This window comes from Jaculus jaculus, chromosome 6 (genome assembly GCF_020740685.1).
Source record: "Jaculus jaculus isolate mJacJac1 chromosome 6, mJacJac1.mat.Y.cur, whole genome shotgun sequence".
Lineage (NCBI taxonomy): Eukaryota > Metazoa > Chordata > Mammalia > Rodentia > Dipodidae > Jaculus > Jaculus jaculus.
The window spans coordinates 102,775,518-102,793,508 of record NC_059107.1 but is presented as its reverse complement, the minus strand read 5'-3'; the positions used below and the strand labels follow the sequence as shown (position 1 = coordinate 102,793,508).

Sequence of the window (17,991 nt, the reverse complement as noted above, 5' to 3'; positions counted from 1 at the left end):
GAGGCAGAGTTCTACAGAGAGCATTCATATTGCCTCCTTCGTCCTTGGGTTGGAAAAAAAAGAAAACGTTTATGATATCTATATAGACTGGTATCTTCCTAGCTTTAACACATGGACATGTTATTTTCACATGCTAAATGATGCTCTCCGAAGTCCGAGCTGCCTGATCTAACAGACAATTGAGATGATCTGCATGTCTGATTCTTGCTTTCTAATACAGCTGTTACTAAGTACTGAATTTCCCCACGGGAAGTGTAGTTTTGATGTCCATTTAAGAGCCTTATCTTGCCTCTTTTTGTCTATTTGCTTTCTGCCTCCTCCCCCTTCCAGCTTCTGCCTCATTTGAAGTCTCACAGCACCAACAGGACAGTGGTGTGAATGTCCTGCATGTGTGCATTCTCCCAGGTCCATGTGGCTGCTGTAATAAAGGAACTAATAACACCCCCCAACCCCGACTCACTTTTTAAAATTTTGTTTATTTATTTATGTTTTTATTTGAGAGCGACAGACAGAGGGAGAAAAAGGCAGAGAGAGAGATTGAAAGAGAATGGGTACGCCAGGGCCTCTAGTCACTGCAAACAAACTCCAGAAGCGTGCCCCCCCTTGTGCATCTATCTGGCTAACATGGGTCCTGGGGAATCGAACCTTGAACCGGGGTCCTTAGGCTTCACAGGCAGGCATTTAACTACTAAGCCATTTCTCCAACCCTTACTTTTTGAGACATAGTCTCATTATGTAGCCCAGGCTGGCTTAGAACTTCTAGTCATTTGCTGGGATTACAAGTGTACATTTCGTGTCCACCTAGCATTTACTTTTAACTAATTTAAATCTAAAGAGCTGTACATGGGGGCAGGAGAAATTGCTTAGCAGTTAAGGCACTTGCTTGCAAAGCCAGAGGACCCAGGTTGATTTCCTAGAACCTACATAAGCCAGATGCACAAGGTGGTACATGGTGGGGTTCATTTGCAGCAGTTAAAGACCATGACACACCCATTCTCTCTCTCTCTCTCTCAAATAACTAAAAATAAATATTTAAAGATCCATACATGGCTAGTGGCTACCATATTGAATATTGGAGTCTACTATTTAAGTCAAGCATGTCTTACTCTGCCTGTGTTCATGCATTAGTTAGATGGTGTGTCCCTCTAACACTGTGGAACATTGACAACCCTGCAGTATCTTCCCTGGTAGTGAAGCCGCTTATAAATCATTGAACCATACTGAAAGAAAACTCCATCTCTTCAGCATGGCTCTGCTGAAAACCCAGGCTAGTCACTATTTGATACCATTAGCACCTGTGGAGGACATTTTTCAAGAGAATAATTAGGTTGTGGTCAAGAGGAAGTAGAGAATAGCACAGCCCACTTGTTATTAGGTATTTCAGTTACCACATAATAAAATTAGGAAGAGCTATACAGAAAAATTTAGACAGATAAACTAAATAGTATCTCACATTTATATGGAATGTTTTTCATATATTCAAATATGAATTCAGTGAATAAAATGGCCATGGAATTGCTCTTTAGCTTTTAAAGGTAGTTTAAATGAAGTACTTTTCCATAGTTGTGAAAAACAAGTTAGAAATATTAGTCATTTTCTCCTTACCATTTGTTGTATTATTAAGCCTGTTATTGAGACTGTCTTTAAATTCCAGGGCTGGAAACAGGATTGGTGAGATAGTACCTGAACATCTGAAACAGTTCCAATCACTTGAAACTTTGGACTTGAGCAGCAACAATATTTCAGAACTTAAAATGGTGTTCCCACCCTTACAACTCAAGTACCTGTAAGTGTAAATTCCCCAAAATGTTCACATGTAAGAAAAATACTATGTTATAATAAACAGTTTAAGATGTAGCAAATCATATTTGATTGTGGCTGGACTAAGATGTAACTTCCTTATTATTTACTTTGTATTTCCTGTAAGCTTGAACGGTTACCGTCTGTTTTGTTCTTATACTTTTGGATCCACAAAGAGTTATTCTTTACCCCTCCCTCAAAAAAAAAAAAAAAAAAAACACCATTTGGTGTGAAAGGTCTTCTTTTTAAAAAAAATGAGCAGAACTAGAGTATTACTGTGATTTATTAATAATGAATTTCACACAATGGATGCATAAAAGTAATAAATGTATGCAACCTTCAAATATGCCAGTCTTTGCCCAGCAATATGTGTAGTAGTTATGTCTCTCATTGCTGGCATCAAGTACTTGACAAGAAGCAACCTGAGGGAGGAATGGTTGATTTTGGCTTACTGATGGAGGGCACAGCCCGGCATTGCAGGGAAAGCACAGCGGCAATACAGTATAAACAGAAAGGTGGGACCCCATTGTAAAACCACCAGGCTTGCCTCCAGTGATCCACTTCTTTCAACTTCTCTCAGACGTTCCACAGCTCCCCTAACCAAGGGTCCAAGCACATGAACCTATGTGTTACATTTAACCCATCACAATGTGAGAATGTTTAAATTTATTTTCCTCATGATATGAGGATGGAACGCAAGCCTTCACATATTCCAAGTTTACACTCTACTGCTGAGCTCCACTCTAGCCTATATTAGTATTTGTCCACAGAAACCAAAATAATATATTTTTTTCTAAGAGTACACTGATGGCTAGTTTCTCTGGAGAATACACCATACTTTATCTTCTGAAAGAAACCAAAACAAGTCTCTCATCTTCAAACTTTCAACAGGTACATCAACAGCAACCGAGTCACATCCATGGAACCAGGGTGCTTTGACAATTTGGCCAACACTCTCATAGTGCTGAAGCTGAATAGGAACCGAATCTCAGCCATCCCCCCCAAGATGTTTAAACTGCCTCAGCTGCAGCATCTGTAAGTCGAAGTGTCCCCTTAGAGATTATGTCCTCACCTCCAGCCAAATCCCTGATGTCTATAGTCTAATGTCCACAGTGTGGCAGGAGTTTGGAAACAAACACTTGACTGCCTCCTTTCCTTGATAGCGGAGTTGTGGATTCTGAACTGAAAAAAGTCTTCATCGTCACCTCATGCCAGCTGTTACCTGACAAGACAAGTTAGATTGTTACTGAAAGAGTGAGCAATGGGATCACTGAACAGCCCCCTTACAAAGGGGCCATTGTGGCCTTGAAGAAATCACAGAGTCTCTCCACAGCTGTGGTTTATGAGAATAATACCAACAACTCCAGGAGGCTCTGATAGCTTAAGTGGCTATAAAGAACTGTCTTGTTAATAATGGTAGAATGATCTGTGAGCTGGCTCCTGCAATAGTGGTTTTCAACCTTGGCTGCACATTACAGAGATTTGGGGAGCCTTTAAAAATCCCAGCACCCAGGCCACACCCTAGACTAATTACATTAAAACCTCTGGAAGCTTCAGGAAGAATTTTTCAAACTCCCTAGGTGGTTCCGATATACAGCCAATTTAAGAACTGTTGCCTACAAAAGAGCACCTTAGCTCAAAGGAACCAAGAAAGATCGTAACTGATTTTGCATCTTCATGAGGGCAGGATGACCTCCACGGCTGTTCCTGGGAACATCCCCTGGTTTACTGTAATGTTTAACATCCTCATTCTACATCATGTAAAAATGAGGAGCTTGATTTGTTGCCATACTGAGTGGACGACAGGTTAGAAATCAAAGCATAATCTAGTTTCTTTATTATTCTAAAAATGCATCGTGCTTTTAAGCCAGAAATTGACTCCCTGCTAGTAAATTGAAATTCTTTTCAACAAAAATGTTGAGAAATATAAAATTCTATGTAACGTAACACTGACTGAGTTAAATATATTGTTGTAATGACACATTTTATTACTACCTCCAGAATTTAATTGTCATATAAACTGACTGTTTAATTGTAATATCCAATACAGTGAACTAAACCGAAACAAGATTAAAAATGTAGATGGACTCACTTTCCAAGGACTTGGTGCTCTGAAGTCTCTGAAAATGCAAAGAAATGGAGTAACAAAACTTATGGATGGAGCTTTTTGGGGACTGAGCAACATGGAGATCTTGTAAGTGTGGGTGGGTTTTCACAGTTCCCCGGCATGCTCACTGATCAATCAGTCACCCCTATTTGCAAGCCCATATTAAAGTCTCAGAATGCCCAGTCCTGTTTAGGATGTGCTATGCAGGTGCTCTGAGAGCTAGAAGGCACGCACGTGCATAAGCAGGGCTCTAGTATGTTTGACCGATGTCTTTACGTAACTAAAGGTATATGGTGTAGCTCTGTAGCCCCTTTGAGGAGACCAGATAATGACCTCTGGGCCCTCCCTTTTGTTCTGGCTGGGAGTGCAGGCAGTTGGACCATAACAACCTCGCCGAGATCACCAAGGGCTGGCTTTACGGCTTGCTCATGCTGCAGGAACTTCATCTCAGCCAGAACGCCATTGACAGGATTAGCCCCGATGCCTGGGAGTTCTGCCAGAAACTCAGTGAGCTGTGAGTTGCCTTTTATTCTCTGCAGGTTCGCGAGTAGGGGACATGCCAGAGCATGAGCTTCTTACCACTGCACTGTGCAGTTTTCATAACAAAGTTTCCAAGGCGACAGCTTTCTTCACCTGTGACCTCTTCACCCTATTTCCCTTGTCATACGTGCAAAGCCAGTTCTGTTCTTCTCAGCTCTGTGGCACATTAGCAAGAGTAGTCGTGGATTATTATTCTTACTGAGATTATTCTCAAATGAATATTTTTAAGATAGAATGTTAAAATAAAGATTGTTGTTTCATTTATTACCTATCTCTTGGAAAAGGGTCATTGTGTTGAGTGGGCAGAAAAAAGTAAGATAATTTTTTTCTTTGCAGAGACCTAACTTTCAATCGCCTGTCGAGGTTAGATGACTCCAGCTTTCTGGGCCTGAGCTTACTAAATACCTTGCACATTGGGAACAACAGAGTCAGCTACATTGCTGATTGTGCCTTCCGGGGACTTTCCAGTTTAAAGACTTTGTAAGTTCCACGGTTTGCTCTCAGTACACAAACCTGATTTGTTCTTAAATGCACCCACTTTCCTTTTGCAGATTTCCTTTTTTTGTCAAGGAAATGTGGATAGTCTCCAAACCAGCATCTTCCTCTTTTCCCAGACAGTGTGATTACAGTGGATCTGTTTCGCCCACATGGGATTCTTAAAGGAATTATACAGGACACCAGTCAGGCTGTTTGGGGGGTTGTATGTATAACTTCTTAAGATCTCCAGGAAGTTTGGAACCAGCAAAGAGGAAAAGAGTTTGAAATCCACCAATGTTTCTTTATAAAATGCAGATGAGCAAAATGATCTAGAAAGGGCTGTGAGGGAAGATGCCTATTTATCAGACTGGTTACACCTGATTTCTGCTCCAAGAGAAAGGCAAGAGTTGAATTAATTGACCTTTGAAAAACTGCTCAGATGTTAATTTAATGTTGTGCAATGGGCTTTTGATTTTTTGCACTGTCAGAAATGTGTGCTCTGCACCCTGTCTAAAGCATTGCAGAATTGACAGACGTGCCATACACTTGGGTACGTGTCTGCTTCTGTGGTGGGAGCCATGGTTTTAAAGTTTAATGTATTTTCAAATTGGTCAACTCTTCAGTGTGTAGTCATCTTGATAGAGGATGGATTTGTCGGGGCCAGAGTCAACCCACACTTTAAAATGTTGTTGAGGGCACAGCACAGGGTGTGAGAGACTCACTAGAGACCCAGTGTGTTGTTTTGAAATGGGTGGGATGATGAGGGATTAGGAGGGATTTGTTGCAAATGGCATGACACCCAGATGGTGATCCTAGCGTCTAAGGCATAGCTCTAAAGAGATGCTCATTTTGATCAGAGACCTGAAGAACAATGAAATCTCATGGACCATTGAAGATATGAATGGTGCTTTCTCTGGACTGGACAAGTTGAGACGCCTGTGAGTATATTTGCCTCATCCTTCAGCTCCTCCTTGACTTCAAGTTTTCATCTAAATTCAAGTCAGTAAGGTGACATCATAAAGACACTGGAAGTAGCTGTGTAATCTGATTTTTACCATGTATCAGTCTCTTGGTTGAATGTTCTCGTACGTGTAGAAGTATTAATTAGCTGTGTTTCCTTGGATTTTTAGAAAGGACAGGAATTCAGCATTACAGTTTGTATAACTCATTTTAATGTCTAGAAAAGAACTTAAAATGATTATTTTAATTTATTTATTTAAGAGAGAGAGAAAATGTGAATGAGTGTGCCTAAGCCTCTTGCCACTATAAATGAACACTAGACACATGTGCCCCTTTGTGCATATGACTTTATGTGGCTACTGGAGAATTGAACCCTGGCCACAAAGAGATACACCCTAAAATTTAACATTCCAAAATAATTTTCAAGGCAGGTGACAAGATGGGTCAGCAGCTAAAGGTGCTTGCTTGCAAAGCCTGCTGGCCCTGATGACACCTCTGGCTTGTACTGTATTCATGGAGCCCCTTAATGAAGAGGTCCAGTGTCTCTTGAAAGCACTATAGCAGGGTCGAAGAACATGGAACAAAACATCATATACTTAGTTACCTGGCAGTTTCACAGATGGCCGGGTTATGTTTTAGTCGACGAGAAAGGTATCCACAGAGAATGGAGGGAGCAGAAAACTCATGACTAGCAGAGGAGCTCACTACCTGGCTAACAGGGTTCTCTGTTAAATGTTTTGAAACCCTGTTGAGTATTATTGAAATAGATGACAAAGTTGCAATTTTACAAGATACATTGCTTAATTGAAGAATATAGCATTGTTCACAAAGAGAGGATAGTTCCTTTTGTAAGGGTTGCATTCCCAGATGACGTTCTAAAATTAACAATCCCAATGTGATTCTCCCCCCCGCCCCCCGCCAGAATACTCCAGGGAAACCGGATTCGTTCTATTACCAAGAAAGCTTTCACTGGTTTGGATGCATTAGAACACCTGTGAGTAGCTGGAAGTTTGTTACCTTAGAGGTGGTCTCAGATGGTTATCTGTTCATGTATCATGAAAAATTAAAAACAAGCTACATACTTTGTTGACTTTCTCCCAGTACCATAAAAATGCATGTATACATCTACCTATTATCTATTAATCTACCTACCTGTTTATATATGTATCTTTGTATGTGGAAGTTTGTCTGTATGTTTTCCTAGGCATTTAAAGCCATTGCTGTAATTCTTTCCTGAATTTCACTGATTTTTTTCAAGCAGTGATATATTTCATTTAAAACATCTAATGCTTACTGTACATTTAGTACATTTTCATCATTGTCTCACTTATATAGTCTCATTTAATTGTTGCAAGAATAACACTCAGAAGCTATTACTATCGTTTGTTAAAGTTAAGTGGAGATTCTGACGGTTCATTGATTCAATTAGACAGTTAAGATGACAGATTTTAAACATCATAAAGAATTCCCTTCCTGGCGTGGTGGTGCCCGCCTTTAATCCCAGCATTCGGGAAGAAGAGGTAGGAGGATCACTGTGAGTTCAAGGGACTATGTAGTGAATTCCAGGTCAGCCTGGGCTAGAGTGAGGAGTGACACCCTATCTCGAAAAACAAAAACTAAAACAAAATTCCCCACAGTCCTTAAGAGTTACACTCACCTTCCTTGTGTCTTTACTATGTAACAGTTATGAGAATTTTTTTTTTGATAACATTTTAATTGAACTTTTGTTTTCTATCATATTTTTAAAATTTTGAATTGATATAAAACTCTAATGATCTATTTGAACATATACACATACACACTTTAGGAATTACATAATAATTTAAAAAGAAGGAAATAAATATTGCAGTCATATTGTAGTCATTTTCATTAAGCTACTATATAGTAAAATACATATGACTTATTTTTTTGTGGTTGTTGAAGCCCTTATGCCCATTATGAACTTCACTGTGCTATAGCCAACTACTTTACATGAACACATACACACACACACGCACACACATACACAGCATGCAGCTGTGTTTTGTTTTCCAAGGTACAGTCTCAGGCTGACCTGGAATTCACTATGTAGTCTCAGAGTGTCTTCAAACTCACAGCTGTCCTCCTCCCTCTGCCTCCCCAGTGCTGAGATTAAAGACATGTGCCACCATGCCTGGCTGTCTTGTCATTTTTATTTTTTTCTTTATGTTTCTTATTATTGGCAAGATGTTTCGTATGGATACATCATGTGTTGGTACCCTCTCTTCCTCTGTCCGTGCTCCCATTCTGTGAGGGATGCTCTTTAGTGGGGTTTCAGGTATTCCCCACAGGGTTGTAGTTTATGCATTGTGGAAGCAGTAGTCAGTTATTTTGGGGGTGGGCAGTTTTGAGAATTTTTGTTGTTGCTGTGTCACAATATGAAATGCACAGCCCATGCCTCCCGGTTCTCCTTCATTCCGGGCCTGTCCGCTAGTGGCTGAAGGACTCGGGGTTGGCCTGTGTCTGCCTTGACAAGGTCTCTGCACCCCTGCAGCCTGTCCAGTCTGTGCCCCTTGCCGTGCATTTCTGAACTGAGATTTAGAGGTGGAGGGTTTTCAGCCACTAGGAGAGGGATGCTAGCTAACCTTGGGGGGGAGGGACCTCAAACCTATCATTTTGTGACAACTGACCCAGCTAGCTGCTTATGACCAGGGTTATGTGTTTCACCCTTGAACAGACAAATAACAACATAATGTAGGGATGTCTGCTCTATTCCGGAATGTTTATACTCAAAAGTTTTCCTATGTGTTAGTTGGACAAAAATTATCATTTGTACTGGATTATTTTGATTTTGCTCTCATTTGAACTGTGTGTTGAAAGTGAAGATTTGAGTGTGATTGCTAAATCACTCTCTGTTCAGACTTCTGACTATATCAGTTGTTTTGAGAGGGTAGGAACCACCAGCCTCACTGGCCATGTAGCAGTGGTAGCAGAATGATTCTGCAAAACTGAATGTTGTAAGATTGGACCAGGATTGCTGTATTCATTGAGACGGATTATTTTCAAAGGAAAACTAGCCAATAGGTTTGTCAGCTGGCCCATTCCATTTCTGGGAAAGTGGAATTAGTGGATTAGGGGAGTATTAACCTCTGCTTCAGTCTTCTTTAGCCTTCCCTGGCTCTCCTAGACTCCTTCCCTGCCCAAGTCTGGCACCTTCCTTCTGGGTCTTCTCTTACCACTTGTCTCACTCAGAACCCCTTTGGTACACTCTGAATTCTGAAAAAGAAGTGCTCATTGTGGCTGCTACTTGAGCTCAGACTGCTCGTAGGTACTAGTTAAAAATAAAAGCAGCTCAGCATATCGTCTCGTTTTATAAATTTCCTGCCTGGAACTTCTATGTGTTTTAACAAGTACATCTTATGTAAACATTGTACTGCCTTTATATTAGTGAGTTGTGTGCAGCAGAATTAGGCTAGAGTTGAAAATAATTGGCTCAACTCTCACTTTCCCCTTTAATGCCAAGCTATATGGTAGTGCCGTCTTTCTCCAAGAATAAATGCAATTGTGTAAATCACTAAACAAGAGTACATCTCACAGAAAGTGTTGTACAAATGATGTTTTCTAAAATGAATGCTTATGAAGAGATCAGTGTTGGTGCCTACAAGTTAACTAATAGTGAATCTGAATAATGAGAAATTCAGTGCAGTAATATAGCAGAATAGCTTGGGTCCTTAAGAGTCAAATAAACTGTAAGTGGTGACAGAAAATCATAAGCTGTCCCCATCACAGCACCTGTATCTAGTAGAAATGTCCTTATTCCTCAACTCAGACTTTATAATGGAATCTTCTGGAGTTTCCCCATTCGTGCATCTCACCCCAGAGGATTTGCCTGCTGACTGGGGTGGGTAATAGTACCATTGTCTGTTTTTCAGTGACCTGAGTGACAACGCAATCATGTCTCTGCAAGGCAATGCATTTTCCCAAATGAAGAAACTTCAACAATTGTAAGTTGTTTTTTATTTCCTTCTTGGAGTTTTAAATAAGCCCTAGAAAGGAAAAACTGTCTTATAGTGTGTCATCCTAAGTTATATGTCTATAAAAAGTGTAGGACATTCTTAACACTACTTAATATTTACACCAGGAAACAAAAGGAACTGGTTATTGTTCCCTTTGCTGCAATGAGAAGTTCCTTTTTCTCTCTGTTTTGAGTTTGCAAGTTAGATTTGTGGGGCCAAATATAGTATGCTGCATAAATATACTAGAAATTTTTAGCAGTAAGGAATTTTGATGGCTCAGCTCTTCCGTTTCAGTGGGACAATGAGAACAGCAAGGATAACAAGCCGCACTAGGTACATGTCTGCATTTTATGGTTTACTATTTACAACATAGGATACATTCATTTGGCTTTCAAATTCATTACTCTGTGGATATTTACTTAAGTTTTGTTTACTTGTGTGAATCTGTATTTCATACAAAACAAACTGAGTGTAATTCCTCTCCTCAGACATTTAAATACGTCAAGTCTTTTGTGTGATTGCCAACTAAAATGGCTCCCACAGTGGGTGGCAGAGAACAACTTTCAGAGCTTCGTGAATGCCAGCTGTGCCCACCCTCAGCTGCTGAGAGGAAGAAGTATCTTTGCTGTCAGCCCAGATGGCTTTGTGTGTGGTAAGTCCACGTTCGCCCTTGATTTTTTTCTCTCTCCTTTTCTCCCCCTCTCATTTTTGGTTTTGAATAGATTTATGTGCGCTTAATAAAGCTTTTATTTCTGCTGAAGTAGATGAAAACAGATCTATGGCTTGCTGATTATTCTAATTTTACAGATGGGAAAAGGAGTCTGCTAAAATTTTTTCAGCTTTGTTTTGGCATCAGCATAGTTTGGTGGAAAGAGAATGAAATAGGATCTTGAGAGAACTAACTATAGCCCCAGACTTTCTACTTCGCTTAAATTCCCTCAATCTTAGTCTTAAATGTGGAGGCTTTATGGTTGCATTTTAATATTGGTCCTGTAAGTAGAGTACTAATAGCTGTATCTGGTGATGTTTTTGTTGAATTTTTAAGTTTTTAATATTTTACTTTTGTTTATTTGAGAGAGACAGACAGGAACGGAGGGGCAGGCAGAGAGAAAGAAAAGATGGCCACACCAGGGCCTCTAGCCACTGCAAAGGAACTCTAGACATATGTGCCACCTTATGTATCTGGCTTACATGGTACTAAGGAATGGAACCTGGGTCCTTTAGGCTTCACAGGCAAGTGCCTTTACCACTAAGCCATCTCTCCAGCCCAGCATTTGTTTTCTTAATTTCCTTGTTCTTCTTTCCAGAAAACATTTTGTCAGAAAATAGAATTCTAGTTCAAAGATGGTCCATGAGCCTGGAAGTTTCTTTTCTTCCTTTTATAATTTTGATTTTATCTATTATCTAGCTGTCTATCACCCATCTATCTTCTACCTATGTATCCATCTATCTGTCTATCATCCCTCCCTCTGTCTACCTCTTACCTGTCTGTCATCTGTTGTGAAGTGAAGATCAAGCCTGTGACCTCACATGTGCAGCGAAGAACTCTAGCACTTCAGTCTTCCACTAGTCAACCTAGAATTTTTTCCCCTTTTATAAATTTTGAAACAGGGTCTCACTGTGTTGTCTAAGCTGACCTAGAACTCATTATGCAGCCCAGGCCATCCTTGAATCTGTGATTCTCTGTCTCAACCTCCTGAGTAGCTGGGGTCATAGGACTGAGCCCATAGTTCAGTGAGCTTAGAGGTTTCTTAATTGTGTTTTGCTCTTCTCAGCTTTGAGGCTTGTTGGCAAGAAAACTGAGTCGCTCAGGATTTATGGGCTGCTGAGAAATTGACTTGGTGGGTAAAGTACTGTAAGGAATAGCAAGTTTGAATTTGTAAATAATTTTAAGGTCCATTGTTTCTGCATCCTAGAATCTTGCACTAGAGTTCTGCTGACTCAGAGTTCCCGTAGCTAGTTGGGAGCAAACCTTGATTCAAACATGAAGTTTCCATCTGTGCAGTGTTCTGTCATGTTCTACATTGCTGTTTATTGCTAGTTACCAGGGAAACATTTGTAAGAATATGTGTGTATAAAACATGAAATCAAAATTCACTTACATTTAAGCATGTGTGAGAAGATAGCACACACCCCTATTTTACTTTGACATTTAAAAACCTACGCTGCTGTGCTTTGCCTGCAATGTATTTTTTTAAGGTTGCAGCATTCAACAGTGCCAGCAGTTTCTGGAAATAAAACCTCTGCTGTAGCTTTTGGATCCAAGTAAGCTTTTGGCATTTATCTGTAAGGGCCTGGGCTGTTCTTTTCCCATGGTCTTTATTTCACAGTTCTCTAATCCTGAGATGTGAACTCCCTGTTACTTCGAGACAAATCTGCATTTATTATTCACAGTGTCCGCCCCCTGACCCCTCCCCATTATGAACTTTAACGTTGACTTATACAATGGATAATTCAAATAATGACACAAAACAGAAGAAACTGTCTCGTTGGACAGCCTGCATCATGGCATAGAAAAAGTGGCGACATCGGAATACCTGTGTCACATAGACACACCTGAAATGGCACTTTTTCAGATTACCCTGATAGTCCATGTTGTAGATCTCATAGGTTTTTTTTTTCAAGGCTTCTTCAGACCATCTCTGAGAAACTGAAGTTCAAAAAAGGTAACTTTTTCCAAAAAGTAACAGAGAACTAAAAATAACTGCTTAGAATGAAAGAGCTGCTGGGCTCTAATTATAATGTAGCTTTGACAGGGCGGCAGGGCAGCGTGATTGATGGGCTGCTCCGCGCCAGGCCCAGCGCCACTCCAGAGCCTCGCTGACTTGCACTTGCTTTCTCATTTGCTACAAGGTTTCCCTCCCCATTTTTTTTAGTATGTTGTGGGTGGGGGAGCGGGGGGGAGCTCTTCTTAAATCTCTGCTTTTTCATGGGGGAGCTCTTCTTAAATCTCTGCTTTTTCATGTTGGTTCTGTTTTGAGTAGACTGGGTACCCATTGCGATTGATGAGGATACTGTTTGCAATCGATGTTGGCTTTCTTACTCTCACTAGTCCTTGTTGGTGGAAAGCTTGGGCAGAATTGCCATCCCTGAGAACAACATTCAGAGATGGTCCATGAGCCTACAAGCTTCTCAGCAGATTTCTTTCCTCTTTAAAAAAAAACAAGTTTTTCTTTTTAGCGGACACAGTAATGGCACGTGTGTACAGCCTACCCATGTGGTATTTCAGTCGTGAAGATGTGCCGTGATCAGAGCAGGCCGTCACTTCAGACGTGTATCCGTTTTTATGCTGGTAGCATTGCAAGCCCTCTCTGCTGGCTCATTTGAGATAATCACTTAATTGCTCTCAGCCATATTTACCCCAGTGCATCAGTCATTCTTAGATATTGTCTAATTTTCCTATGACTTCTTATGTTAATACAAAAGTACAAGGCATGTGGTGTAAACAATGGACATGCTGATCATTTCAAGGTAACAGTCTTTTCTCAGGTAATAATGATGGGTAAATAGACCTCTGCCTCCATCTGACAGGAGTGGATTACATTCTCCCAGGATCTCACTTCAGCTGCGGACAGCCAGTGGGTCTGTCAGCCTTAGGCACAGGGTCAGCCCTGAGCTGCTGTTTGCTTTGTGTTCCTGGGTGTTCACATTTGAGCAGCATGTGGACTTTAAGCCTTCACATTTTTTTTTTGTTTGTTTCTTCCTCTCTACTTTGAACAGATGATTTCCCCAAACCTCAGATCACGGTTCAACCAGAAACACAGTCGGCAATAAAAGGCTCCAATTTGAGTTTTATCTGCTCAGCTGCCAGCAGCAGTGATTCCCCAATGACTTTTGCTTGGAAAAAAGACAATGAGCTACTGCAGGATGCTGAAATGGAGAACTACGCACACCTCCGGGCCCAGGGGGGTGAAGTGATGGAATACACCACCATCCTTCGGCTGCGCAATGTCGAATTTGCCAGTGAAGGGAAATACCAGTGTGTCATCTCCAATCACTTTGGGTCATCCTACTCTGTCAAAGCCAAGCTCACAGTCAATAGTATGTGGTCTGCTTTCCTCTGTGGTTAAAGACAACTTTTAGAAACAGGGCTGAGGCGCATCCTCCCCCTCCATCCTTTTCCCCTCCTTTTCCTCTCTTCTCAAAGTTTCCCACCTTATACACTTCCCCATCTCTCCACAAAAATAAAAATTCTTTGTTATTCATATGCAAGGCAGCAATTAATCCTTTGGAATCATACCTTCTCCTTCCCTCTCCCATCCACCATGGTAATGTGGTAGGATGAACCAGGCAGCTTCTGCTGTGTGGGAGTTGACAGTCTACTACTGTGATATGGAGGACCAGAGAGGACATTGTTAAGGCACACCGCCTTTCACTGATGTGTGAATGTGAAGCTTGCATTCCTGCTGAGAGTTACTCTAAGCAAGTGACAACATATCTGTACCTCCATTTCTATATCTTACAATTAGGTGATTGCACCTGCCTTGTGAAACTGTGATGATCCTTAAATATCATACCTGGGAAGGAATTGGCAGAACACCTTGGGTTTAGGTAGAGCTTAGTAAGTACACTGACCGTTAGCTGTCCTTAATGGACAATGATGGTGTCTGCTCATGTGTGCAGGACACATACTGTTGTGCAATTCTAAACTTGTGAGGTGGGTCCTTAGCACTTTGTCATCGTAACTGTCAGTATCTGCCTGGTAGAATATGTTGGTCATGATTCAGTAATACATCCATTCAGCCCAGGATGGCTGAGGCCTGGCAATATGACAGTTTCAATTCCAAGACAGAGCGCCTATCTAAAGGCAAAAACTGTTTGGGCCTACAGGGCAAACTGAAAAAAGTATTGGTGAGATAAATGACCAGGCCAAAAGACATTAACTGATTTGTCTAAGACCTCACAGTTAATTACTGAGAAAACTAAAAAGTGCTCTGAAAATAGCAGGAAGGTCTTCACTCAGAGGATCATTTGACCTCTGGGTCATTCTGACTCCATTGTGCCTGTCACTGTGGAACGCTAAGCTAGCAATTTCGTCTTTCCATTAAAAGCTGAGCTTCCCTGGTTTGGCATTAGAAAGAACCCCACCCAGCCCCTGCCAGGGACATGCAAGTGCCTAAGAAGAGGTGAGACGCACGAGCTGTGGAGACAGTCCTGTAGCACTCATGCCTGCACTGCCTTTGTGCTTTCAGTGCTCCCCTCGTTCACCAAGACGCCCATGGACCTTACCATCCGGGCTGGGGCCATGGCCCGCTTGGAGTGTGCTGCCGTGGGACACCCGGCCCCGCAGATAGCCTGGCAAAAGGATGGGGGCACCGACTTCCCAGCTGCCAGGGAGAGACGCATGCACGTGATGCCCGAGGACGACGTCTTCTTCATTGTGGACGTGAAGATAGAGGACATCGGAGTGTACAGCTGCACCGCTCAGAACAGTGCAGGGAGCATTTCTGCCAATGCCACTCTGACGGTGCTAGGTAAGGGTGTCTCATGACCCCAATAATTTGTCTTAAACATCTTGGCTCACTCAAAGATCCTCATGCTTGAAGTTGTCAAGGAAGCAGGTGAAGGTCCACAGGGAACTTCCCTTTCCTAGAAAGAGCAAATGCCTTGTGGAAATGCTGAAGTTAGGGAGTAAATGGCTCCTTCAGAAGATGACACCGTCACTCAAGGAGAGGGGGAAATAGAAGCTTGGATGTGTGAGCATCATTCTGTGTCCCACGTGCTGCAGTCCGCACAGTCCTAACAGTAAAGAACACGTAAGATCTGCTCCCAGCCTCCCCTATCACCATGGAAATCATATTTCATAGCTATTACCTAAGCAAACACTTATTAAATACTAAATACTTGTCAAATACTTTCCCCATTCATATGTCCTTGACAAAGTTAAGTATACTTCAATGCTAAGTAATAAAAGTAGATCATTTTTAGGATTAAAAATTATTTATTTGTAAGGGGAGAGAAAGAACAAATGGGAATGGCCACACCAGGTCCTCTTACCACTGCAAATGAATGCCAGACACATGTGCTGCTTTGTGTATCTGCCTTTATGTGGGTACTGGGGAATAGAACCCAGGATGTCAGGTTTTGCAAGCAAGTACCTTTAACCCCTGAACCATTTCCCCAGCCCTAAAGGATTTTTTTTTTTTTTTTTAAGTTTTATGAGGCAGGTTCTTACTATAGCCCAGGCTCATTTGGAATTTACTCTGTAGTTTCAGGGTGGCCTCAAACTCACAGCAATACTCCCACCTCTCTGCCTTCCAAGTTCTGGGGTTAAAGGCGTGTGTCACCATGCCCAGCTTCCCCAAAGGATTTTTAATACAGACCTAGGCATTAGGCATGAGAAACTTGTACTGTAAATACCAATAGTCTGATTTTTCCCATTGATCAACATATTATGCTTGAAATTGTCTTTATACATTTTCTAGTTCTTTTTAATGCTTTATCCCCCCCACCACCAATTTCCTAACCCTCACCAGTGTGAGAAGGGGGCTAGTGGAGAAGTAAATGGCAGCAGGGTCTTGTGAACCCAAAAGTTGCCTTGTTTTTAGGTGCTTCAAGAAGCACATCCAGTAAGTTGCAGGAGTGTAAAATTTCAGGTTGCAATTTGAATAAATGTAAGTGCTGGGTCTTAAGTGGCAACCAGATGTCATTTGGAAAATTAAAAACTTGTCCTTTCAGAGACACCATCTTTTTTACGGCCTCTGTTAGACCGGACTGTAACCAAGGGAGAAACGGCTGTCCTGCAGTGTATTGCTGGTGGCAGCCCTCCACCCAGGCTGAACTGGACCAAAGATGACAGCCCTTTGGTGGTGACTGAGAGGCACTTCTTTGCAGCAGGAAATCAGCTGCTGATCATTGTGGACTCAGATGTCAGTGACGCTGGGAAGTACACATGTGAAATGTCCAATACCCTTGGCACTGAGAGGGGCAACGTGCGCCTCAGTGTGATCCCTACGCCCACCTGTGACTCCCCTCAGATGACTGCCCCATCCTTAGATGATGATGGATGGGCCACCGTGGGTGTCGTGATCATAGCCGTGGTTTGCTGCGTGGTGGGCACATCGCTTGTGTGGGTGGTCATCATATACCACACAAGGCGGAGGAATGAAGATTGCAGCATTACCAACACAGGTGCGTAAACAGTGGCTTGGCCCCGGGTGTGGTCAGCAGTCATGCGTATTTGTGGTTCTGTAGTCATTTTCTTCTAGAATGTGTGTCTCACAGTCTGAGCCCATCTCAGAACAGTGACTCACTTGTAAGATGCAGAGATAATGGCTAGCTGAAAATCACACCTCACTCTGAATTAAAGCTGATGTACAAAGATGAATCTTTTTATTAAAACCTCATCAGAATATCCTGATGACTGTGAGATAAAAGTCAAAATCACACTATCATAGTCTAACTCTTTCCGAGGATGGTGACAGCGCAGGAGGATAGAACACCCCTTGAATGTATTCACTGTCTACAGGAGTTGCGTATTATGTCCTTTGTGGGCACACAGCTAGAGAGAATGTCAGTTATGAGTGAGGACCAAGTGTGAACATTCTTATACTGGTAACTTTAGACTAATCCCGGCATTATCGTATGAACGTTTTGAGAGATTATTTTTCAAACATTTGTTTCCAAAATTTGAGTGGTGTATCCACTGTACGACAAACTAGAGAAAGAGCATGTACATCCTGGAGCGACAAAGCCCCACGAGCCTCTCCTGGGTTTTCCAGAAGAGATCTTCCTTATTAAATTGTACAGAAGCCATGCATTCCAGCACTTCATCCAGGGAGATGTGGAACCAGGCTGTTGATGGAATGCTGTTGTGTGCTTGCAGATGAGACCAACTTGCCAGCAGATATCCCTAGCTATTTGTCATCTCAGGGGACGCTAGCTGACAGACAGGATGGCTACATCTCCTCAGAAAGCGGAAGCCACCACCAGTTTGTCACGTCCTCTGGAGGTGGGTTCTTCCTGCCGCCACATGATGGTGCTGGTAAGTGTGTGTGATCACTTTGGGCTGCAGTTGTTTTCACCTCACAGTGTGTGCTCAGGTGTAATGCTGTTTGCTATTCAGAAGGCATTGATACGGTGATAATTTAGGACCTGCCTCAAGATCACTAGCAAAGTTTCAGTCATTGTTGT

General features: G+C 41.9%; 1 protein-coding gene across 3 annotated transcripts in view; it reads left to right on the top strand.

Annotated features, from left to right (window-relative positions):
• Positions 1 to 17,991, top strand: part of Lrig3 (leucine rich repeats and immunoglobulin like domains 3) — a 49,245-nt gene that overhangs the window by 27,140 nt on the left and 4,114 nt on the right. For 2 of the 3 annotated variants that reach the window (XM_045152510.1, XM_045152511.1), the window contains exons 4-16: positions 1,655 to 1,786; positions 2,692 to 2,835; positions 3,851 to 3,994; positions 4,269 to 4,421; positions 4,784 to 4,927; positions 5,782 to 5,862; positions 6,807 to 6,878; positions 9,775 to 9,846; positions 10,347 to 10,510; positions 13,579 to 13,899; positions 15,051 to 15,332; positions 16,537 to 16,989; positions 17,684 to 17,842. In XM_045152510.1, coding sequence (XP_045008445.1) covers positions 1,655 to 1,786; positions 2,692 to 2,835; positions 3,851 to 3,994; positions 4,269 to 4,421; positions 4,784 to 4,927; positions 5,782 to 5,862; positions 6,807 to 6,878; positions 9,775 to 9,846; positions 10,347 to 10,510; positions 13,579 to 13,899; positions 15,051 to 15,332; positions 16,537 to 16,989; positions 17,684 to 17,842 — 2,321 coding nt within the window. The remainder of the gene's footprint in view (positions 1 to 1,654; positions 1,787 to 2,691; positions 2,836 to 3,850; positions 3,995 to 4,268; positions 4,422 to 4,783; positions 4,928 to 5,781; positions 5,863 to 6,806; positions 6,879 to 9,774; positions 9,847 to 10,346; positions 10,511 to 13,578; positions 13,900 to 15,050; positions 15,333 to 16,536; positions 16,990 to 17,683; positions 17,843 to 17,991) is intronic. The other variant, XM_004650507.2, reaches the window with a different exon arrangement.